The following is a 24746-nucleotide window of genomic DNA, read 5'->3' as shown; positions in this document are numbered from 1 at the left end:
AAGCCTTCTGGACATATACATACACACATACCTGGGGCAGGTTGTGTGCTAGCTGCTCCTAAAGGACCTTGCATCTCTCTTCCCACACATCCTTTGTGTTGACATACTGCATGGGCTTATCCTCTTGCCAAATGTCCCACCAGCCGGACACTCCAGGCAAGCAGTGACCTTGCTCTTCCTGCCCAACACTGATCAGCACTTCGGAGAGCTAAGAAGCATATGCTCAACTAACAAATGACTGACAGAGGAACAAAAAACACGAACTGCTGAATGAATAGAGAATCTTCCTCCTTTTGTTCTAAGAGGAAGAAATTTATCAAAAAGTGAGGTTAATGAAAAGCCCAGACCCCACCAAAAGAAAGGAAGATGTTAGAAAGATAACAACTGACTTTAGCGAGACCCAAAGTAAAGAGCAAAATGGAGAAGCTGAAAGAACTGAGGAAGCTGGATAGTTTTCAAAGCACACTATGAAATTCCAAACTCCATCAGAACATAGGAAGGACAGGGTAGTGCCACACCACATCGGTCACCTTATATTAAACCAAACTGGAAAAGGTACAAAGAAAGAAAAACCCAGGCCTTTCACTAAGAAGTATGAAGATAACAGAACAAATTTATAGGTCCAAGATCAAGAAAGCTCACACAGGACAGGAGTTGCAGCTTTGAAGAGACATCAAAAGTAACATTCTTTAATTATACAAGAAAAAGGAGGAGAGACCAAGGATAATGTTGCCTCCATTAGAAAATGAGGCAGAAAGATGTTAGCAGAGGGCTATGAAATGGCAAGAGTTGCTTTGTTTCTCACGCTTTAGTCTAGGGAGGGAGGGAGGGAGACAGGGAAAGAAACTATAAGCAACTAAAAACACCCTGCCACTCGTGTTGGGTGGGTACCAAATTAGGAAAGCAAAATAATCTCATGGAATATTTAATCAACTGGATTCATAATCCCCCCAAAATTTGTATGCTAAGTCTCCCAGTAACACGGCTTGCATGCCTACCTGGACTCTAACAAGTTGGGAAGATATTACCAAAATCACAAATTGCCTTCAGGTTACAGAAGAAAAGACAAATCACTGAAATTTGGATAAGGGAAAACAAATATGACGCTCACCTTAACTATAGGAAAAACCTACCTGCTTGATTCTAGATGGCTGTCAAAACACGCTCGACAAGCGGACCGCCTGGGCTAATCCCAGGATCCTCATCGAAGTCTCTGAGTAAACTGCCATGTATTCCATGTATTCTCATACCACTCATATGAGAATTCCCACTCATATAGGAATCCTAGCAGTTCCAAATGTGCTGTAGGCATGTGGAAGCAAACATTTTTGATGTTTTAAAAAAGTACAGTTTAAAAATGTATAAGTGTGTCATACTTCAAACCTTGCCCACTTTCAGAAAGGACTCAGTGACTACGTTTGGATCAGTAATTATATATAATGGCTAAATAATCAAACAGAAGCAGAGGCAACAGCCTCTTCAACTCTGCCCAGCAGGCTCTGGAAACTTCATCTCAGGTGTGACCAAGATCAAGCACCTGAGCAGCTCGCCCTTCCCAGCCCTGCCTAGGAATTCTGGGGGATGTAAGAGCTGAGCACTGCCCCTGGACTACCACGGTATCCTGAAGACTAACGTTTATGGACAGTTCTGCCATGTGTTTCAAGGTGAGAAGAACAGGTGTCCAGATAGGGCAATATCCTTGTAAGATGGAACTTAAAGAAGACTTCCAAAGAAGTGGTTTCTGGTAGACCTTAAAGACAAGCAGGGAAGCAAAGAACAATTCCAGGAGAAGGAACAGCCTGAGCAGCAGGCATGGTCGGCCTGTGGGAGCACAGTGTTGGGCCAGAGTGGAAGAGAAGGCTGGGCCAGGGTAGTCACGGGCCTACCAGTTTTCTCTAGAACATGGTCTCACTTAGCTTTTCCCTGCTGTTCCTCTTCTGAGTGGCCTTCAAGCTTCTCCCTGGTCCCCTCTAACAAATACATCCCCAAAGTGCAGTGGATAAAATAATTAACAAACTTTTCAAAGTGCTACAATGCTTCTTTTCACAGTTGGTTCCCATGTTCATAATGCCCTATCCCAGGACTGATAGGTAGAATCACAGTACATCAGGCACAAGATGAGCCCAGATCCAATGGCAAGAGTCACTCTAGACGTCTAAGAATGATCCTCAAATTTCTACTGCCTTCTAAAAGTCTACAAAAGTTGCTCACTATTCTTGTCTTCGTGCATTACCTCCAGGTTGTTGAAAGAAAGCTTGGATCATTACATTGAATTTCTAAGAGAAAGACAAGAATAAGCAGGGAGCTATTCTTGAGCTCACAAATTAACAGGTTTGCAAAGTTTCATAGACTGTCTGTATCTCCCATCTCAGTTTCCCCTCAAATTCAAGACTAGCAACTGAGCAAGCACCATACCTAGCTAGGCCCCCAGAATATGACCCACAGCAGTCTTTCTGGTTTAACATTCTAATTTTCAAGGAGAGAAAAAAAAACACTCCTGATTGGCTCATCAACTGTCCACCAGAGGTAAGAGACAGCCTGGATGAGAATGCAAGTGTGTGCTCAGGGAACTGTCACCATCTTTGCAGCCTGGTCCACACCAAACTGTGCATTTGTGCCTTGTAGGCATTTCTGTCTCTCACAGTCTCCAGATGACACTCCAGTGGTAAGAGAAATCTGAGCAGATGCACCTATTAAATATGTAAAATCCCCATCTTTGCTTCTGCTCACTTAGAAGATGTATCGCTAAGGGGTGTAGAAAGTCACTTAATATAAAGACAGGTAGAAAACAAACCTTCCATGTATTTTTTTAGCATCAAGTGTGCAAGTGGGCTTTGCACATCAGCTTCCCACAGAAAATAAATGCAAGCAATTAAAAATTCAGTTTCTTTTCTTTACGCTAATTCCTCAGGTTTTGCTAATTAGCAACTAATAGTCCTGTCATCTGAGCTGGGAAGCCTAAGGAAGAGCACCGGTGGGATGTTTTCAATCACGGCATTGGCATGGAAGGATGAATCATATTTTCCAAGAGAAGTTACTGCTTGGGAGCAGCTGGGGCAGCAGGGAAGCAGTCTTTGCACAACAATTAAACTGGAAAAGAGACCTGATGTTAGGAAATGGGGTATCTTTCCACCCATATAATGCAACCAGTGAGGGCCCTCTGTGACAACTCGTGAACCCCCAAGAAAATCCCCACAAAGACCCCACAGGGACAGTTAGAAAACTAGACTCCTCATCGGAAGACAGTGGACAGTAAAACACATGTGTTCTGTAACAGAGACGAGAATAAAAGTGAAGTGTCAGCCAGGGTAAAGGCACGCTTTAACAGTTAGGTTGCCTGCCTCTGCAAGTTTGTAAGAATAAATGTATGGCAGGAAGTGACAGCAGGGAGTGAGGGTGGTTTGAAATACTTGGCTAGACAGAGCAGGGGCAGAATAAAACTGCTGAGAAGTCTCTGCGCAGGAGATGGAGGCCCTAATTCTGACTCCAGTACAAGTAAATCAGGTCCCACCCATACTCTCCCCAATTATAAAGTGCTAGCGATTCTGGAGCAGTGAGCCTGTCAGCACCACACCATGCCTGAGCCATGCAGTTTGAACGCCTGCTTTCTTGCCTTGATACACAGACTGTCCACAGCGACCTTTCAGAGGAGGACAGCCCCCAGTGCCCCCGCGGGGACTTGATTCCAAACATATGTTCCAAATGTTTGAAGTATCTGCTCTCCCTGGTTATTTCTTTTTTCTTCTTCTTTTTTGTTTTTAAGTCAAATCCACAAAACCTACAATTCTTTGAATCCTGACTAACTGCACTTTGTAAAGATGCAGCGTCGGGTACCCAAGTATAATAAAGTCTTGGGCAATAAAAACTTTACAGATGTCCTTCTGAGGGGAAAGAAATGATTTTCCCTCTTCCGGGCTTACAGGAAGCCTGCCCACACATTAGAAATACAAAGCTAGTATATATAGAAGCACAAATTAGGCATCTTGGAAAGTCTACATTTTCCAACCACAGAGAAACGAAGGAATGACTGAGTGTTCACACAGCTGGCCACACGGGCTGAGAGGAGTCCTTGCTCTCCAGCAACCTGGAGGGGCTGGCAAACTACTCAGAGGAGAAGGGAATGGCCTACAAAGACGTTCTGGAACCTTGAATTACCGAAGGTCTGCAATGAACCTGTGTGATTGACGGCACTACCAGACTGAGGGAAGGTAAAGAGACGTGATCAAAATTCTATGTCTCATTTTTAAAAGAAGGCACTCTTCTCATACACAAAAATATTCATGGAAAATATATCAACTTCAGCATCCCATCAGCCATGAGCTTCACCTGGATCAGTAAATCCAGATAAGGTACATTTTGTTATAAAATACCTTAAAAGTACTCATTATTACTGTTAGAAGATTAAATAATCCAACAGGCTTGTAGAACAAGCCATAGCTTATATGTCTCTTTGAGGCTTAGTATAGGACAAGCTTTAGATTGTTTAAATGAATAATACTGTGCCTTTCATTTTTCTCCACGTATTGTTTATATTTGTGGCATAAAACACTTTCTGCCAAGAATTTAAAATGTTAAAACTTCTCAAGCTCATTTAAAAGCTTTAAAATTTCTTCACTTACAGAACAGAAAATAACTATAATCATTCCATGGAGAATCAGTGAGAAGGGCCACAGCACCCAGTCTGACCACAGGAGGCCCAGTCCCCAGGTTTGTGACCTGCTCCATCACTAATCAGTTTATGGAAGACACCAGTCTAAGGGGGCAGGTGGGCTGGTCTGGCAGAGAAGCACCGGTCTACACCGAGCCCAACACAGGTGCAGCACTGACAAAAATAACTTGGCTTGGAGAGTGAACTCTTCACATACAGACGATGAGAATGATGATCATAGAAAAAGGAGCAGAAGGAGCCGGAGGCAGAGGAGAACAGCTACTGCAATAATTCTGAGGCATTCACCACAAGCCAGAGAGTTCACTAAATACTTTATTGGCACTGTATCAGTTAATTCTCATGAGAATACCACAGAGCAGCCCTCATTCAACTGCTTGGAAGTGATCCCTAGGGGGTTCAGCACACTCGGCCCTGGTCGCACAGCCAGTAAGCAGCAAAGCTGGAACCTGAACCCAAATTCCCCGAGTGCTCAGCCAATCAGTGTGCCCTTCATGATTCCCAGTCCACATTATCTGTGTAATGATATCATTTGTTTATGTTATGATCAATTAAGGAGTACACTGGGATGGTGGGTCCGAGTAGCATTTGCCATTTGGTTATAGGCAACTTAAACAGCTTATAAGTCAGCATGTTATTTTAACAGGGATTCAAACACTACAGGGGGAAAAGCTGAAGAAGAGCCAACTGGCTAGTGCTATGCCCTCTAAAGAGAGTGACAACGAACGGTTCCAAGCCCCCCAGAGCTCTCCAGCATCCCTTGCTAGCAAACCCTCCACTGGAGACCCAGGAGGTGGGGCACACATGCTGCTGAGAGGTGCTGAGGGCCCAGACTAAGCCCAGCCACTCAAGAGAAGGGGAGAAGACTCAAGGGGCAAACCATTGGAACAAGCCAGCAAGAACTAGCTGCCGTCTGAATGGCACAGAGAGAAAGTTAACGGCCATTCGCCTATGGAATTCCATCAGCCAAAAAAGCAGGACTCATCAGCTGTCCTGACCAATTAAACACCTCACTAATGAGTGGGCATCTGGAATAGAAAACAAAGCATACATTCAAGATGGGAAAAGTTTGTGTTCACACAGAAGGACAAAAACAATGCAGAGAACTCATGGCTGAGCATCTAGACTTGATTCTTTTTGAAAACACAGCATATTAATATAGGTAGGAAGTATGTAGATTGCCCCAAATTTTCTGCATGGATGATATCTAACAGAGACCCATAAATAAAAAGGCAATGTGAGGATTGTGTGCAGACAAAAACCCTCCTACCACTGTTTTAAACTTGCATTCTTAAAAGAAAAATAAAATGAAGTAAATTTAATGAGGGAAGGGAAAGAATACCACACTACACCCCCTCCTCATTTCTGTACCTGTATAAACACCCACTACAGCACTGATCAGCACTTTTTAAAAAGAGGGGTTGTAGCCCTGTTTTAAAAGCTTAGAATAACCTATCCAAATCTTCTCCTCCATGCTTCTGAGCACTTTAAAAAACAATTTTCTCTCCACTTAAAAACATAATGTATCTTCCCTTTTTACCAGCAACATAATCTGGTGGTGGCGGGGGAATGGGGGGGCCCGTTGCTGAGACTTAAGGTTGCTCGAGGCTCTTTGATCTGCACCCTGATGAGGGAACATTCCCCTCTGCTGCAAGTCAACTAATGAAGGGATGAAATTAGCTTTTATCCCGGGCACTTTCTTGAGCAAAAAAAAAAAGCACTAATCAGCTGTCCTCACTAATCAGTCATCTGGCTAATGACCTTTTGCCTTAAAACACTAAAATTTCTGAATGATGTGGAAAAAGGGAAACACAAACCAGTCCCCCTCTCTGGAGCTCAATGGATCATCTGGAATTGGAGCCGGGAAGGTTAAATGGCAAGTCTATATCCTGGCAAGGTGATAAATCTGTAATCAAGAGCTGCAAGCTTTGGCACCTCAATATGAACTTCATTACTCCACAACCAAATTATATTTTTTAACTAGAAACAGGCCATAAATAAAGTCAACCCTGATATGTTTTTCTTTATATTCTGCCTTTGGAGAACACCACCATATATCTGTGTTCAGACCCCTAGTTAATTTCTTAAATTCCATTAATGCTGGAATGGGAGCTTCTGATGTTGCTGATAGGCTGATTAGAGAAGAAAGTAGAAAAAATCTTCCATGTTAAGAAATTTAGCACTAATGTTAAAAGAGGTTTGTTCATCCTCAACAATTAAGCAAAAGCATCATTAAAAAATGGGAATAGCCGCTGTTAACAACTTCTGCTAATGCAGCCCACTTTAATAACTCTCCCCCATCAACCAATTTTCCTCCTGCAGCCTCCACTTGGGTGGAGTGAACCTGGTTCTAGCTCTCAGGAAAGGCCTATGTGGATTATAATCCACAGATGGATACCTTCCTGAAGGCCACCCCACTGAGGCCGGAAGTTGCTTGAAGAGGTAAAAAAATGGTTCTTTTTAAAAAGAAGAAAGGACGGGATGCAGGAAGGAAGGAAAGGGACAGTAAATTAAACGTTTTTATGAATTAGTACAAGCCAAGCAATTCACAAAGTGCAGCACCCACACAGCCTTCCTGCGGCTCTTGGAATAGGCACACTTACGGTAGTGGGGCTCCATGTAACCATTCCTGGGGTCCATGGCAAACACGGCCCCACGGTAGGGCATGGAGGGCTCAGCCAGGTGTGGAAGGGACCCATGGATCTCCTTCTTGATCAACGAGGCCCTCTCGTCACTAGATGTTGAAGGCTCCTCACTGATCTTGCCGAGCCCCTGGACACTCTGTGGCTGCATGGTGACTGCGTTTCTTCTCTCTCTGTGATAGGTCTGTCCAGGACTTTCATCCTCTAAAGAAAGAAGGAAAATGAAAGCTCTATGAACCACCTTAAGAAACAACTCAAAAACAGTAATCAGTTAGGTCTCTCTCCATCCTTCCTCCCAAATAAAGCCAATTTGCCACTCGTGGCAACTTTGGAAGCTATGCCACGATGGGAGAGTCTCCAGGCAAACTGTGTATGAATGAGGGTCCAAAATACAAATAGAAGGATGAAGGGAAGCAGGAAATGAGCCTATCATCTTAAGATGTAGGTCAGTAAATTATCTTCACCACCTTACAGATGAACCGGCCACTGGGGCTTTTCATCAGGGATGTGCCAGTATCCCCACAGGTCCCACTTGGAGTTGGAAGCTTTGCCAGCCTGAGACTGAGGTTTCCAGCTTCCCCTTGTCTGAGAAAGCCAGGCCTCTGGGTAACACGAAGCCTGGACACCCTCTGGATGATCTGGGGTTCAAATGGCCTCTGTTCCTCAGAGGATGACCTGTCATAAACTGATCCAAAGTTTTCATGTTTTTGATTTTTCAAGTCAGATTTGTAACCCTCTGAGAGACTCAACAAAGACAGAAATGGGAGAGAAAACCTACTTGGTGACAAGGGATAAAAGTGCCAATCACAGCAACCTACAGTGCCCCTGGCAAGATAGATCCTATGTCAGCCCAGAGGACAGAGCTGAGAACTAAGTGGAAAAGGGACTAGTCCAGAACGAGAAGTCTCATGGGTGACAGAGGTGTCAGTTAGGCTGATATGTGACCTGCTCTGGTGGGGACCAGACACTGCTTCCAACATGGGAGAAACAGCTTGATGAAATTCCATATATATTTGATATTCCTGTCCCAATACTTCTGTTCTTTTGATCTGTAAGAAATTTCCATCTATCCTCTATGCTTTTCTGCCCATGTGACTGGATGACCTTTCTCTAATAGGAGATCAAAGAACCGATGCATAAAAGTAAAAACCAAACTGGCGAGCTGAACCCACAACAAATGGACCAATTCATCTGTTAGAACCATACACACATTCTAAACGACATACTCCCAAACAAACTCCACAGTTCATCAACAGACTGCACTCCAGCAGATAAGTGCTGACAGAGCAAAGCTGTGCCGGCGCTGCTCAGACATCTAGTTTGCAAACTGTTTCCCATTCCTGATCTTAAAATATATGCGCACGCGCGCATATGTGCATGTGTAATAACATGATTGTGCATTTCAGATGGACAGATTTTGAACACATCTTATTCCAATAAACAAATTTATCTTCAAAGTATTTCATAAAGCTGATATGCTTGGCTGAGAGCCCCTGAAAGATAGAAAAAGTATGTTAATGGTTATATAGCCCTTTGTGCAAAGTCAGAAGAAAGTATAGCTATAAACACAGATGACAGTGAACGTATGAACTGAAGGAACCACTACTGTTTTTGACTTGAACCACCTAAAGCCAGGAGCAAATTCAGTCTTTCTACTTGAAGAAATAAGAATGTATTTTTTTCAGCCTAGCAAATGACTTGCAAAACAGAACAGGCAATGAGGTATATTTTGGTATTTCCAGTGAATTTGCTGCCCTGCACAAGGTAACTATGAAACATTATTTTAGCATTGTTGTGTGCAGATCCTCAAACCTTATAATTATGGGATAAGTTATGAGTTTAATCTAAAACTGGGGTAATCCCACATTTTCACACATGGATCTTTATAAAAGTGATTCAAACCATGTTTTTGCTAATTTAAAAACAAATTACAAAAGCAGTCCTGCATTTCTCTCTTCCCTTCTAATACTTTTAGGCACTAGTCCACCCTTGTACTTGATTAATAGTAAACTCACAGGGCTATAGAATAAGGGTTTGTAGTTGCGTAAAAGCAAATGGGTGTCAAAACACTAAAACTCTTAGTTGGTTTTACAAAAATTTGTAAAACTTAGAAATAGCCAAAGTCATAAAGTTAAGCCTTTATTATATAAAACCTTTATTTCAAATTTCAACGTGAAGTGAACTTGGAGCACTGAGGTACAAATTCTGTAGGATGGACCTTCATTTGGAAAGCCAGAAAGCCCTTGGCAAGGGAGGCTGTGACACATAATTAGCATTCTCTGGGAAAAATGAATAACCAACCTGTACTGATCTGTTCCAGGTTTAAAACAGACTCTTAACTTACTCTTCCTAGAAGAAATTAACTTCTCTTCTCTTAAAACTACATCCCTATAATAGAGTGAGTTTCTGAGAAGCCATGTTTTCATGATGAGCATGGGAATCTGCCTTCACAAATAACTGAATAATTGGTGGCATGGTCTGACTGGAGCCCTCCCATCCCCAACCTTCTGGGAGAAGGAAGTTCTGGGGGGGTGGGGGTGGAAATGGGGGTGACATTTAGCTAAACGATTTTTTTCCACAAGTACTAAATTTTTTTTTATTATTTTCTTAGTGAAAGTCCACCCAAGATGTGTGACTATTTAAGTTATAACAAGAAAAATGCAAGTTCAAACATGCAAGTTCAAACATTTAGAAAATGTTAACTAATTCCCTTAGTTAAGGTAAAAGGCAGGCAAGATTTTGTTTTTGATGTGGAAACTTTCATCAGACTTACTTACACAATAGTCACTGCTACCACATTTTTACCTTCCCTCCCTCTCCAAAAAATTCCAGTAGACAAATATTTCATGAAGTTTACCTCGGGTACTAGTTGCTTTTGATGGGCATTCAAATGAAAACTTGACAGTACACGCGCTACAGAATACAAACAGCTACGGGGCTTGAAAACACACTCCATAGTGAAAAGGAAACCTTCCAAGCAATATTCCTGCCTCCTCTTATAAATTTAGCAACCACTTTAGCAAGCCAAAAGCTGTCTAATCTTGTTCAGTTGGGCTGAGCTGTTCAATAAAGTTTGAGAGTCAGTGCAGACAGGCAACGCCAGGCCAAATTATTGACAGAAACATACTGTCCACCATGGCAACAAGCAGAAGTCGGCTGCAAAAAATGTAAGCAAACAGCCCACTGCTCCAGGAGCATCTGCCAATGGACTTTAACAGCCCAACACAAGGGGACTGTTCATGTGTCTCTGCATTAAACAGCTGCAAGCTTGGGGGTCACACGGAAACATGCCATTCACTAAAAAGTGGCAAGAAAAAAGTATTTTAAATACTGTCATCATCATCCCACTTTGTATCTCCTTCCTTCTGTATAGCCGCACTGGAGTGGATGTGAAGAAATTCCTGCCCCCCAGATGGAGGGCTGCCCAAACATCACATTTTAGAAATTGCCCCAGATTTTCCAAACTCAGTCAAAGGCAACCAAGAGCACGTCTCAGTGCCATAAACTCTGAAAACTCAGAAGCTGCTTCATGGCAAACACTGCTTAGACCCTTCACAATAAAGGTTTAAAGAAAGTAATCATGCTGCATGAAGCAGGACTCGAACACACTCTCCTGCACATTTGCTCAGAAACTCCTCCACAAATTAATTTCTCACTGCAGCCAAGGAAATAAGTAAGTGCTTTTTCACCTAAGACTAGATAAAAGTTTCAGACGATTCTTCCAATATAAAAATAAAACCCTGCACCGCCTCACTAACCAGGAACACCTCCTGTCAACCTAACAAAGTGAGCTGATTAGGAGGAGCTCACACAGTCCACGTGTTCACCTGCTCTTTAAAATACCGTCGATTTTAAACCGTTCCCTTAAATCCCATTTTAACACCAGTCCTCTCTTCCCCCAAAGCCGAAGAAGACACAGAGTGTAAGAGAACAGACCATACTTACAACTCAGACCCCAGGCTCTGGCTACTTTCTGCAAACTTCTCGGTGGGCTTCCTCGAGCTGTGCAGACCCACTAGGAACATTCTCAGTGTCTCCCTGTTTCCCCTCCCTCTTTTCCTCTCCCAGGCAGTGCTCTCCCATTAGAGGAATTAAAAGTGGTTGGAGCCATGCTAAATTTAACAAGCTCATTAGTATTCTTTCTGAGTGCTTCCGAGTGAACTCTCTCTATTCAAGCCAGTCTCTCCAGCAGAAGGGTCAGGCGGCTAATCATTAAATCAAACTAATGTCACCCTATCACAATCAGCCCGAGAGAAGGAGGGTTTATTATTTCAGTTTATGCTAAATAAACGGTTTTACAAATGGTCCCCAAGCAAGGTCAACAGCAGCTTCAATTACAAGACAAACTTAACAAGAGTTGCTATAAACCAAGTACTCCGTATTGACTTAAGACAGGCTCAGCTCCACATATTGCCACTAGCGGGGTTGCACAGGAATGCATATTGTAAAATAGAGGCAAGGGGAGCATCTTTCTTTGCCAGAATGTGCGACTGCAGGGAGACTCTCCATTCACCTCTCTCCAACCAGCTAGCCGCTCAGCTCAATTCACCCCACACAAAGGCTGGAGCCCAGACCTCAATGGACCGAGTGAAACATGTTCAAAACTAGGCTCTCTATTGTGACTGAATTTCTTAACATCTTTTCAAAAAGCGGAGAATGCCTTGAGGCTAAAGGAAGAAACAGGCTAATGGTGAATTGGGAATTCTGAGCAAATTTCAGAGCCCTTGCCTCCTAGCTTTTGAGGTTGAAAGCAAGCTCTTTCCTTTCAAGTTTCAAAGTCCTTTTTCCTCCCACAGTGTCACAGAAGGATTTGAAAAGAAGGTAATTGTGCTCGCAGTCTCCCTGATCAGAGCTTACGTCCTATTTCTGGTATTTTGGAATACTTCTTGCAATAATAGTGCATATAGCTCAATCCCTTAACCGGCCTGCACTCTGCAATTGCTCATTAAATGAACAATTGCGGGTATAAAATGCCTTTTATGTTCAAGGTCTGGATATAAGATAAGCATTCTAGGACTCTAAATTTGGTTTACTAAGGAAACTCTCCTTCATTAAATTACAAAACTGAAGTCAGAATATCAGGCTTTCCCAGAAAAGTGGCACTCAGATTTTGGTGAGCCAGAATGAAGGGTGGATGGGGGTGGGGAGCAGGGTACAAAATGCGGAGTGGTGGGGGCCAGACCTGATACTTACATTTCTAGCAGAATGGACTCTAACAAGAAAATGGTATTTCCATGTTTAAGAGTTTGGGAAACCTCATAATTTCCATCCCGAATGGTAGGAAAAAGTCATCTTCAAATGAATTAGAACACAGGTCTGAGGCTCAGCCAATATGTAGATGACTATTCCTGACCCTCACCAGCAAACATTGCGCCCTTCCTTAAGACATCATCCTTTATGGCCACAGAACACTTAATCACGTATATCATCTCACTCAATTCTTAGAAAAACGCAGTGCTCCCGCAGGACATGGTGTTGCATCCAACTTCCAGATGGGAAATAGGCAGCACATCCCTGCAAGGGATGCAAAAATCCCAACCATGCCTTCCTGAAGCCACACAGCCCTGTGAGCAGGACAAGAAGTCTGTTCCAGCGCTGGTTTGGGGTCCACTACCTAGAGTTTGTATAGCTTCTACCACCAACAAAAGGGGGGGGAAGTAGTTACTTTTTACGCACAGACATACTTTCCATTAAGTTTTTTGTCAACATAAACCCACTCTTGGGAAGCACAAGGGGTCCTGGATGACAAGTTCATGGTGAGACTTCTGACCTCAGCGTTCTGGTAGGGGGAAGCATCCTATCTGCACAGGTGTGAAGACACACACACAGGCCCTGCATAGAATTGCACCCCCACCCCAGAGCTGTGGCTCAGTCAATGGTCTGTGTGCTAGTGCAGTTTTTAATGTGCTTCCACAAGCCTGGGGCCCCACCTTCCTGTTGTGAGCAAGAAACAGAGATCTCCGTTTTCTGTTCTCCTACCAGCAAATTGCCTCACCATGTTTGGAAAAAGCATTATTTCATTTTTCCCAGCTAGGCATTTATTGCATCTTGTCAGCTTTTACTTCCTTGCTTATTGACCTTTAGATGTTCCTCGAATAAAAACCAATGGAACCCAAAGCGTCTTTCAGAATTCTCCCCATGACTTTGACCAATGATCAGAAATGAAGCAGAAGCTACGTACATTCATAAGCATGGTGGAATTATGCTAGGAAGGGGAAATAAAGTTCCTGCAATTTTTAGAAGCAGAATGTTGCCTCTTCCCCTCTAGACTGCAGTTATGCTTAAAGCAAAGGGCTGCTCCTTCCAACAACTAGAGCTTGGCTTCCAAAGGGAGCAGGCAAACAATGCCTTCTCTAAGAACATTTCCAGTGCCCCTGGGGTCAGACATCGCCTGGTGCGGCTACACATACATCTCCCATTGACAATGACTGATGACAGAGGGAGTGGCCCAGATGGATCAGGAGAGAGCACTCTGCTTTGTCTGCAACCTTTAAACCGCCTGCAGGGCGTGCAACACGAGAAGGCTGCAGCAGGATTTGAAGCTTTGGAGAAATTCAAGTGGCAATCCTCTCTCAAAGATGACAGGGGAGGTCTCTCTTCCTACTTTGTCAACCAGGAGGTCCCAAGGTAAAAGGAGAGAAGATACAAAATGCCCTCCATCTGAGTCCTACAGGTATCTTAATTGTTTTAACAGTTCTAGAGTTATTTTTGCCAAAAACAAAACACGGTCTAAGACTAATCAACATCCCACCATCCCTTCACCAGAAACTATTTGCTCTGACGAGCAAGTTACGGCTCAACCCAGGGTTAATTTCTTGCCTCACTCCCCACTACTCAGCTTACAGAGCTCCATTCAACTTCCGCAGGAGTGCCTGGGATAGAGGAGACTAGGCAGAGAAAGCAAGATGAGGATTTAGATAAACCCAAATGCAAAACCTGAAATGGCTGTTGTCCCAGTGCAGCTGAGGGCCGGGATAGCATACAGCAAGCATCCTCCTGCCTTTTTAAAATGACAGAACAATGAGGGCTCCCTGCCCATCTGGCAGATCAGGAGCTGATAACCCTATCAGCATGTCTGAGGCCTCACCAGGCATGCCCTGTGGCCTGTAGGGTTTCCATTCACTTTCCTTGTGCCACTGAACTCCTAAAGATCAGATGTCTACCACCCTGCCCACCCATACTTCGGGCATCGATGCCATGACAGCAGAGTCACTGTAACTTGGCCAAATGTTACCCAACAGGCCAAGGCATTTAAACTCAACCATCCTAAGCACCTTTGAAAGTTCCAGGCAGAAGGCACTAGCCTAGTTCCAACCGCACCTGGGAAGAGAAAAAACAGACGATACAGGACCCTGAGGGCCCCTGCAGGCTCTTCTGTAATAAGGAGGAGAAGATCTTCATTTTCCACGAGCTTGCAAAGACTCTTTCCTTGAATTAAGAATTCTAAAATGTCATGAGGCTTCTTCTATTAGCCTGCTATTAGTTGCTAGTCACTGCTTACACAGAGTGAGTTAATTAGTGACATCAAAGGCAATACAATAAATTCTCAGGAGGGCCAACATTTTTTTTCTGCTGCTTAATGGCGCATTTATGCCTATCTGTGAATAACAGTCTCATGAACATTTAGGTATTAGAGATTGCGTTGAGATGGCCATCTTAGTCTTTCATTAGCAAAGAATGAAGAGTCCCTCTTTCTTAGTTGGTATATATAGACCTGAGCAGTTAAGATGCCATAATGAGATCCACAACCAACAGTTTAACAGGAGCTATGAAATGCCTGTTCACAAGGCCAGAGAGTCCAAGCTGCTGCTGCCCTTGGTGTCCTTCCACAGGACTGATCCCGTCACTCTGGAGACCTACCCCAGCCCCGGCCATCGGGAGCACCTGGAGCCTGCTCTTCCTCCGAAGGCACGCAGGAAGAAATCCCTGAGTCTAACAGCTTCTTCTGGCAGCACTTTCGAATGGTGGTTCCCAGGTTTGCACCACCCCACACACATCAAAGTCCCATTTCCTACCGTGTTTTAAATTGCTAGAGTGAACACAAACTTAACTGCCTTCATCTGGTGTGTTTATGTTGTATGGTTTTTGTTTTTAGAAGACTGTATAATGAGAAAGCCTGAGCATATGGCAGTATTATATTTTAATAAAATTTTAAAGACAATACTTACTCCATTGCAGAAATCAGACCCTCCTGTAGAATACATTTAAATATCAAGAGAGTATCATTATTGTACTGAAATGAGCTGGAGGCTCTGACTCCACCGTGACAAGACTGGGGACTGCCAGCAGGGCTCACCTCCCCCTAGAGCCTCTGCGCAGGGCCAGGTGCAGCCGGGATCCGGTTTCTACAACAGAAGCTCCCTCTAGCCACCACACACTTTGACCTCAGTGATGAAAAATGTGTCTTTGAGAAACCCAAATGAAAATACCGCATTTTGATTCCTCACAACTTACCACAGGTAAGGCATGAGATAGTCTAGATAGCTTACTTCTAGCTATTTAGCCACCAAAGACTTTTATAAAACAATGTCACTTTGTAAAACACCTCAGGTAATGGCTTAGATAGTATCTACGAGGGAGGCAGGAAAAGCCACACAACCTCATCCCCCCAAAGCACATCCTCAGAGTCAAAGCCACACCAGGATGCCTTGGTACCCCACAACTACTCTCCTCTCCTCCAGCCTGCTGGGAAGGGTGGACACCAACCACCATTCTCTCCTACAGTGAGACTGGGAACTGGAACATGAGGTGGACCTGTCCTCTGGCCTTGTTTCAGCTTTCTAGGCATACTCAGGAGAACCTATGTCCCAAAGTCAAGGGAATGTGTTTTAATTTTCAAGAAGTCCCGCTGAAAGCGTTTATGAAAACAAAAGACCAAATTCATCTACTTTAAACACGGGTCATTGTAGTCTCACTCATTCTTCCTACCAATCTCTTTTTTCAAAAGCCTGCCAACTCAGATCTATAAGCCACGTTCCAATCACTGACAGCTAATATCTACCTATTAGACGGTCGCAAGTGCTTCACCTGTCTGGCTTCCTCTCCACTATAACCTGATCAGAAAGGCATGCCATTACACTCCTTTGCCAAATGAGGAAACCATGACCAGGGAAGCTAAGTTACTTCCCCAGGTCACACAGCTGGTTTGCTGACAGAGCCTGGGCCCCGGGCAGTGAGACTCTAAAGCCCACACTTGAATCTTTGGCTATCTAACCTTTGGACTCAGAGACAAGAAATATAAAATAAATTTGAATTTGAATCTTGGTCAGTGCCCTAAAGCATACGTCTGCAAACTTCGCAACTGCCCAACTCTGCTGCTGAAGGAGTAAAACAGCCATAGGCAAGATACAAGTCAAGGCACATGGCTGCGTTCTAATAAAATTTTATTTATAGACACTGAAATTTGAATTTCATATAATTTTCACAGGTAACGCTTAAAAATTCAAAGAACCTTTCTTAGTCGTGGGCTATACAAAAACAGGCAGCAGCTGGATTTAGTCACACTGGGGGCTAACTACCACCCTAAAAGAACATATACACGTTTGACATAAAGCTCGCACTCAGAAAACAAATTTAGGAACATTACGATAAAATTATAAGAGCAACAATATTGAGTGCTCGGGAGAATACAGAGAGACAGTCACTATCTCACGCTACTAAAATATTTCCATTATTGGCCAGGTGTATCAAATGATTCTGCTTCCAAGATGTATCTTAAGGGAAAGTAATCAGCAAGGAAGACAATGATTTATTTTCAAGGATGTTCATCACAGTGTTATTTATAATAAGGAAAACTAATTAAAAGAAATTTTCATTATCTTATGATATGATTGAATATTATATCATTACATATAGTACATTCAAGAATTTTAATAAACATAGGAATGAATTTTACTGAGTGCCAGATACTCTTCTAAGGCCTTACATGTCAGTCCTATGAGGTAAGTACAATTGTGATTCTCATTATATAGATATAAAAACAGAGGCGTATTTGTCTAAGTAAATACAGATAGTAAGCAGCAGAGCCTGGATTAGAATCCAGAGTTCACTCACTCACCATGCCTCCAAATCTTTAAGGAACCAAATATTTGGAGGAAGGGAAAATGGTAAGAAGAGAATTATATTACTATTCTCTACAAAAATCTTAAATTAAAAAAAAAAGGAAACCATAACGGAAATGCACTGAAATAACAGGAAAATACTATGGATTATTTTGTATGTTTTCCCATTTCTCAATCATTTCAGAGTGCAAAAACACCTGATTTTACTTTTATTTTTAATTCTACCATAAATATGACCTTTTCAATAATTCTCTAGCAAGGTCTAACTTAAGTTCACAGAAACTGAAAAATTATCCCACAGGTCTGCCTCCTAAAGTTGTGTTTAAATTATTTATTCCACCTCTTAAAACTTTAAGTGTTTGGTAGACTATTTTTATACATATTGATAACACCTTACACTGATACTAGAGATTTCAATAAATTTGCTCATTTAAAATTATATAGTTATTAATTATTTCATATCTATATATACAAGTGCCTTCCAAACAAATACCAAAATGCTCTAACCTCCCTCCCTGTCAAACTTGGGATCTCAGCTTTTACCAGGTCAGCTCCTGAAAGGCTTAAAAGGGAAACTTCATTAGAAACGGTCATTACCACCATGGCTCTTGCTCACATTTACTGAGCACTTAACTAAAACCCAGGCTAGGGACTAAGTGCAAAGTGCTCTGCTCGCTTTAACCCCACAGGCCTATCAGGCATACAGTATCATCACCCGAGTATTCAGGTAAATAAATATCCAGAGGCTTCACAAGTTTAAGCAACCTGCTCATGTCAAATCTCAGGTAAGTGGCCAGATCAGTAGGACTTTCTTATCTATTATAAATGACTAGTAACCCCTACAAAATGTCTACTGCAAAGTCTCTGGAAGTCTGTAGAACACTGGTTTGCTTGCCATTTTCCTATAGGTATACATGGAGATTATCCTTACTGTTCTACTTATTCTACCTCTTCCTATAAAAGTTACCAGGGAAGGTGACTTCAGGCTGTAATCAAATGACGTATGATCTTTCCACATTATTTCTAGGTCTGAACAGCTATTTTGCAAAGGAATATTTAACACTGTCATCTGGGGTATTGTGTTGCAAGCTTAGATGCAAGAAGCAGTCTGAGTGTTTGGTTTGTGTTCAAGTCAACGATAGCTCCAACAGTTAAAGCCATACATAGTTTATTGAAAGGGCACATGTCCAATAGTTAAAGAAGCATATGGTTTATAGAGAAAGAGGGAAAACTTGCGCTTGGAAGCAGCTTTGCTTGGATTATTTACCAACAAATGAAAGGCCCTGCATGCTGCTCCAGAGCATACTCCCCTCCCACAGGCTGGAAAGGAATGCTGAATGAGTCAATAAAATCAGCATCACACTAAGCAGAGACCTTCTCCCCAACAAAAGATGATTATCGAATTATACCAAATTTAAGAAAGTTTCTATTTTTTTAATCAAGAACAAAACCAGACTACTTCTCAAAATGCACTATTAGGAATTGTAACTGTTTCTAAAAGTGCCAGATATATTTCCATGCATGCAATATTAAAACTAACAAGCGTCTTTTCAATTTCTTTTAATGATGGGATAACGCAATAAAAATACAGCAGTGCTTCATTTAGCCAAAGGAGCTGAAGCAAAAAAGAACCAAAATAAATAAATAATAAACTTACATGGGCCACTTACCAAAGATAAAATCATTCAATTCAACCTTTTACAGGAGGGGCATGCAGCATTTTGAAAGCAAAAATTCTCATAACACAAACCTCCACTTAAAAATCACTGCCAGGGGCTGGAACCAGGGCAGGATGTTATTTCTTTTTCAATTTATTTTTTTAATGTCTGGGTATTAATGACATCAACTGCCATGTTGTACAGTAAGTCAGTACAATAAAGAGTCAGAAAACCTTGGTCCCAGACTTTCCTCTAGCACCCGATCAGTGTGTGACCCACAGTAACTTAGAATATATGTCAGTTGCCTCATATAGCAGGCAGACACTAAAACTTGCCCCTCTTACTTTGACAGGGTTTTCTGAGGATTAAACTAAGTAGTATAAGAAAAGGATATTTATAAACTATGGCACTTATGAATGCGAGGTCCCACTACTCACCTCCTCTTTCTCCGTTTGATAACAATGCAAAGCAGAGTGGTGGGTGGCAAGCACTCTGGGCTACAAGCTGGGAGGCTGAGTCCTAGATCTGATTCTGCTCCTACGCTGGTTGAACCTTAGGCAAGTCACAGAATTTCTCTGGGCTTCTTATGCCCTTATACAAAATGAGGCCTCACCGATATACTGCACCCAACTTCTCACAGATGTCCTAGGAAAAAAATGAGATGATGCAGAAACTGCCACAAAAACTCTAAGGTAACAAACCAGCGTACACTGTCACCAAGAACCAGGCTAGGCATCTTGGGAGAGAATAATCACCACTTTGCAACCAAGGACTCAAGTTAATGATCTGTAATTACAGCTGCTCATCTCTTTCACCCACTTCTTGGATGTGTCTTTGGGCAGGCTTATAGTCAACATTTACAAAGTATGCCTACTTGAAATTTGCATTGAAAATATCAATCTCTTCTCTAGTTGGTTGTCTACAATGACTTAAAACACTTGGATCCTCCCAAGAAAACCATTTCTGTTTCTCCATAAACAAATGTACTAAAAAAGACCAAGCAAATCCCTTTAGAGTGATTGTTGGCAAACGATACCCACTGCTTTTTTTGTACAACCTGTGAGCTAAGAATGAATTTTACATTTTTAGATGGCCAAAAAAAAATTAAAAAGAGTACTCCATGACACAGGAAAAGAATATGAAATTCAAATTTCAGTGTCCATAAATTAAGTTTTATTGGAACACAGCCAGGCTCATTCATTTTCACATTGTCTACGGCCAGATGAGGCATGACAGAGCCCAAACTGCCCAAGCGAATCCTAAAATATTTACTGCCTGGCCCTTTACAGAAAGTGTGCCATCCCCTGGCTTACCTATCTCAGGACATGCTAAGGATACATGCTAAGGATCAGTACAATGATGAAGCATACCTGGGAAATACCCATGAAAAATAAGGCAACACCATTTTCAAAGTACAGTTGACCCTTGAACATACAGGAGTTAGGGCCACTCACCCCCACCCCAGACACTGGAAAATCCTCATGTAACTTTTGACTCCCTAAACACTTAACTACTAACAGCCTACTGTTGACCAGGAGCCTTAAAGATAACACAAACAGTTAGCACATATTTTATATATGCGTACATATTTCTATACATTCTAGACTGTACCCTTACAATAAAGCAAGCTAGAAAAAAGAAAGTATTTTTTCAAATTATTGCAAATCTCAAAAAAATTTCCAATATACTGAAAAAAATTCACTTATTAGTGGAGAGGTACATTTCAAACATATTGTTCAAGGGTCATACTCAGTATTCATGCTTCCAAACCTTAAGATGACCATAAGGTGGGTACTGGCATCACCTCACTTTACAGAGGAGGGGAACAGGCTTAGAGAAATGAATTACCCCAGAGTCAGAAGTTGGGGATCAAATCAGTTCCCTATGATTTTAAATCTGACACTTTATATGGTGAGGAAAGGATTTGGGCTTTTCTCATAAACCTAAAGGTGAAAAACATTTCCTGTTTCCTTTATCAATGTGCTAAGCACTGGGATAAATAATGAGTTTTAAATAGAAGATCTGAGATGTGTTTGATTAAAGGTGGGTCTTCTCATCCACCTTAGGGTGTGTCTGCAGTCATTTGGGTTTTGTGAGTTTTTTAAGAACAATCGCAAAACAAACAAGTATGCATTTCTGTCAAAAGTGCTACACTTACCCTGGAAGGAGAAGGTGAAAAAGGCCATTACCCACACATCAAGTTATCTGATGCACCTTTTTTAAAGTGCAAGGGAAAGTGCTCTCTGTAGAGCGAGATATATTCCCTGAGGATCTGTTTTTGAAGGCAGGATGACCCAGACTGGCAGGTACCTTTGTTAACAGTGACTGGAGGAGGCACATGCAAGAATAAAGTTTTGGGACTCCCCATTCCCACCAAATTGGGAATCTCCTGACCAAGTTCAGAAGCAAACGTAGTCAGGGTTCAGAGAGAATATTTCTGCAACTTGTGTGAAAACCTGGGCCCAGAGGCTTTAGGTCTGGCTGAGTCAACACAGAGATTACACAGTGGCCCTGGTCAAGTCTCCTCCACACCTATTTGTTACAGATGCATCTGTGTCAAGGTCACCATGTGTCCCAGAATGAAACCTGACCTTCAGAGAGGAGTAGAAACCCAATGGCTGCTGCCCTGGTGGCCCCTACAACTGCGATGTTTCTAGATGACATACTGCCAGAGAAGAGCAGCATGGGCCACAGGGTGGGTGCCGTGGACCAGAAGGGCAGCAAAGTCCGCATCAGGGGGAGGACTGCTGGAAAGGAAAGCATTCTTCTTCGGGGGCTGAGGTGGGCGTAGACCAGGTGAAGCTTCTTAGAGGAGGTGTGGGAAAGTCGTAGTTGAGTCTCCTCTAACTCAGATTTTCAAGGAGGCTAGTCAACCTCCACCTAACTAACCCCTCAAGGATACATTCAACTGAAGAGCATCAGATTCGCAGTTACTCTGATGCTCCAAAACACATCTTTGGGCATGCGTATGGTTTTTGTTTGTTTGCTTTTTCAGTTTTCTTTGTTCTTTAATTCACATCTTGCTGACATAAGTGGAAATTCATATGTCTTGGCAGAAAATCTTTAAGTTCACTGCCAAGCCATTGAGATAAAAATTTTTCCACCCTCATCTCATTGCCTGGTCCAGTTCTGCTCAAGTCCTCAAGAACAGTTTGAGAAGGCAGCAACCAAAATATATAATCCAGGTGACTTTATCATGCCTGACAATTTTTTAAATTCCGTTGAGTCTCTTTAGCCTATAATTTGTAGGGGAAAAAAAATCCTAGTATGGCCCAGCTAGCAAATGTAACAGCTCTACCTATGAAAGGAATGCCTCTCAGTTCATTCAGCAAAATATCGGCAATCGTTTGGGCTTCAATCCTGGCTCAGAGAGAAGCTGCCTCTTCCCCTTGGTTCTCAAGCAGTTCAGTCTCACAGTGATGAATAAAGGCGGCTCATCTTTATTTGCCTTCTTGGGGAGGAGTGGTCTAGGACAGGAGGAAGGAAACACTTTCTTATATTTTCAACCCAATCTTCAAATCTACATTACACACCTGGTCTTTTCTTGTCCAATAAAAATAGCAATCACAAATTACGGATCCTCCATCCAAACACAAACAATTCTGTGCATTTTTGACCTCTTTGTATTCAGTCCATAGTCTACCTTGTGAAGGGCATCGTAAATTACTCGGAATGAAACCAAGATGGGCATTTATCTCTCTACACCTGCCCTTCCCTTCAATCCTCCATTGCCCTACATTAGAGAGTGCTCTTCACTCATACAACAGTCGCACCCTTCTCAATGCTGCTAAGAAATGCTCATCCCCATCACCAACTTGCCTCTGCCATGGAATTGCCTCTCTCTGATTTGCCTTTTCTCCAACTAACTCTTTCTTGGACCCAACGCTGCCTCCATCCGATGTACCATCTGTCTTCTGTATACATCAGAACCACTGAGTAAATCCTAGGATCTCCTGACCCCCATGTCTCTCGTTGACATTGTGTGGCTTTGCATTTGACTCCAAAAGTTGTCTATTATGTTTTCAAGAATTGTCATTTGGCCAATGTAAAGGCTTCCTCTCTGCACTGATGCTTCAACTCAGTCTTCCACCCATTCTGTTCAGGTAACCTGGCTTTTTCTAACATTTAAATCTGGATGGCTCCAAAATGTGAATATCTAAGCCTTTGTAAATTAATTTACCTTTTTAATGGGCCTATCAGGATAGATCAGAAATTCACTGTGGGGTGAAAAAAGTTAAAGGGTGTGTAAAAATGTAAGTTCTAATTAAATAGCATGAACAGAAAAATAATCACAAAAAATACCCCTGTGTTATACCCTGTGCATACCCTTGTGCTATAAAGTTTTGAAAGACAGTGTTCTAATATGGGTGTATACTCTCATGTTTCAATCGATTTAAGGCATCTAAAAAGAGGTTTAGTTTTTAATGTAATGGAATTCTACATTCTAGGAGCAGTTTTATTAGGGCAAGAGAAAGCAACAATGAAATGATGAAAGAATTAAAACCTATTCAACAGGTTGCAGTGCCTGGTTAGTACAGCAAATCTGTTGAAAATCTTTGGCTTTAAAGTAATCCTACTAACCATAGAAACCACCAAAAGTTTTAGTAAAATACTTCCTCGTCCAGTGTGAACTGTCTTGCTACATTCCTATTTGTAGGTTTTAAGAGTTAAAATAATTTGCAAAAGCATCAGGATGCCCACTGGGATAGAAGGAGTTTTATTTAATTACTTTTTAAAATATCCCCCTCAGAAATACATAATCCTGAAGCCCAAATATGGGGCCATTTTTCCACATGAACACTGAAAAATGAGAAAACAGAAGTTACAGATTAGCTTAAATTCACTGATCAGGTCATGAAGATATAAATCTGCCACATAATTTATCAGGTCATTAAATCAAAACAGAATGCTGGTGCATTCTGGGATATCCTCGCCCACTGGTGATGCCATGCCTATAGGTCTTATCTCATGGAAAACCAGATGCTGGTGACAGCAAATCCTGAAGGTCCTCAGTGTTCTGCCGGGCTACCCATGGAAAGGGATGCTGGAAAAGCCCTTTAAAAGTGAACAAGTAGATTTGTAAAGTCACTGAGCAGCCTAACATTCCAGAACAGTCTATCAGAAATGTAGAACCCAGTCTTGCAAAGAAGCTCAAAACATAGAGGACAGTACAAAACACTGGGTAATAGATATTTCTTGAACCCTGGAATCCCATGCATTCAATCTTAATTTCAAGAATGCAAAAGCAAACTCTTCCTGGGTACCGGAAACTGAAGCAAAGCTAACGTTCTGGGGCTCCTCAGGCCCACTGCCTAAAAATCTTCTAGAAGCACATGGCACTTCTCTGCTCACAAACCTTCTGTGAAGCCCGGAGTCTACAATAACAATCCCAAACTGCTTGGCCTGAGCACAGGCTCTGACTGAGGAGAAACAGGCTGCCTCCTTCTTCCCCATCCTCCAGGGCTGTTCCCCTCCCCGCCCTCCTCACACTGTTTTGCAATGAGCTGTTTGCCTGTACATCTCCACCACCAGAATGCAGGCCTGTAGGGGTTGGGGCTGGGTCCTGCTTGCTGAGCTCTCCTGAACCTGGCACTCCCCAGCTAGAGATCTCCTCTATGGCTGAATCAATAATGAATGAACGGGGGACATGCACGTGCTGTCTGATGGTGAGTTGGCAGGTTTGCTGCGGCCGCTACTCTTTCCTGGGATGACAGTGCCA

The 24746-nt window shown here is 42.4% G+C and overlaps 1 protein-coding gene across 3 annotated transcripts in view; it reads right to left on the bottom strand.

Moving 5' to 3' along the window:
* Positions 1-24746, bottom strand: part of GLI3 (GLI family zinc finger 3) — a 280224-nt gene that overhangs the window by 174924 nt on the left and 80554 nt on the right. For 2 of the 3 annotated variants that reach the window (XM_036918904.2, XM_036918905.2), the window contains exon 3: positions 7270-7512. In XM_036918904.2, coding sequence (XP_036774799.2) covers positions 7270-7512 — 243 coding nt within the window. Of the gene's footprint in view, positions 1-7269; positions 7513-11253; positions 12635-24746 lie in introns of those variants that run through there. The other variant, XM_036918906.2, reaches the window with a different exon arrangement.

The sequence above is a fragment of the Manis pentadactyla genome, chromosome 7 (assembly GCF_030020395.1).
Source record: "Manis pentadactyla isolate mManPen7 chromosome 7, mManPen7.hap1, whole genome shotgun sequence".
NCBI classification, from domain to species: domain Eukaryota; kingdom Metazoa; phylum Chordata; class Mammalia; order Pholidota; family Manidae; genus Manis; species Manis pentadactyla.
Note: the sequence above shows the minus strand (reverse complement) of the source record. Positions and strands in the feature narration are given on the sequence as shown.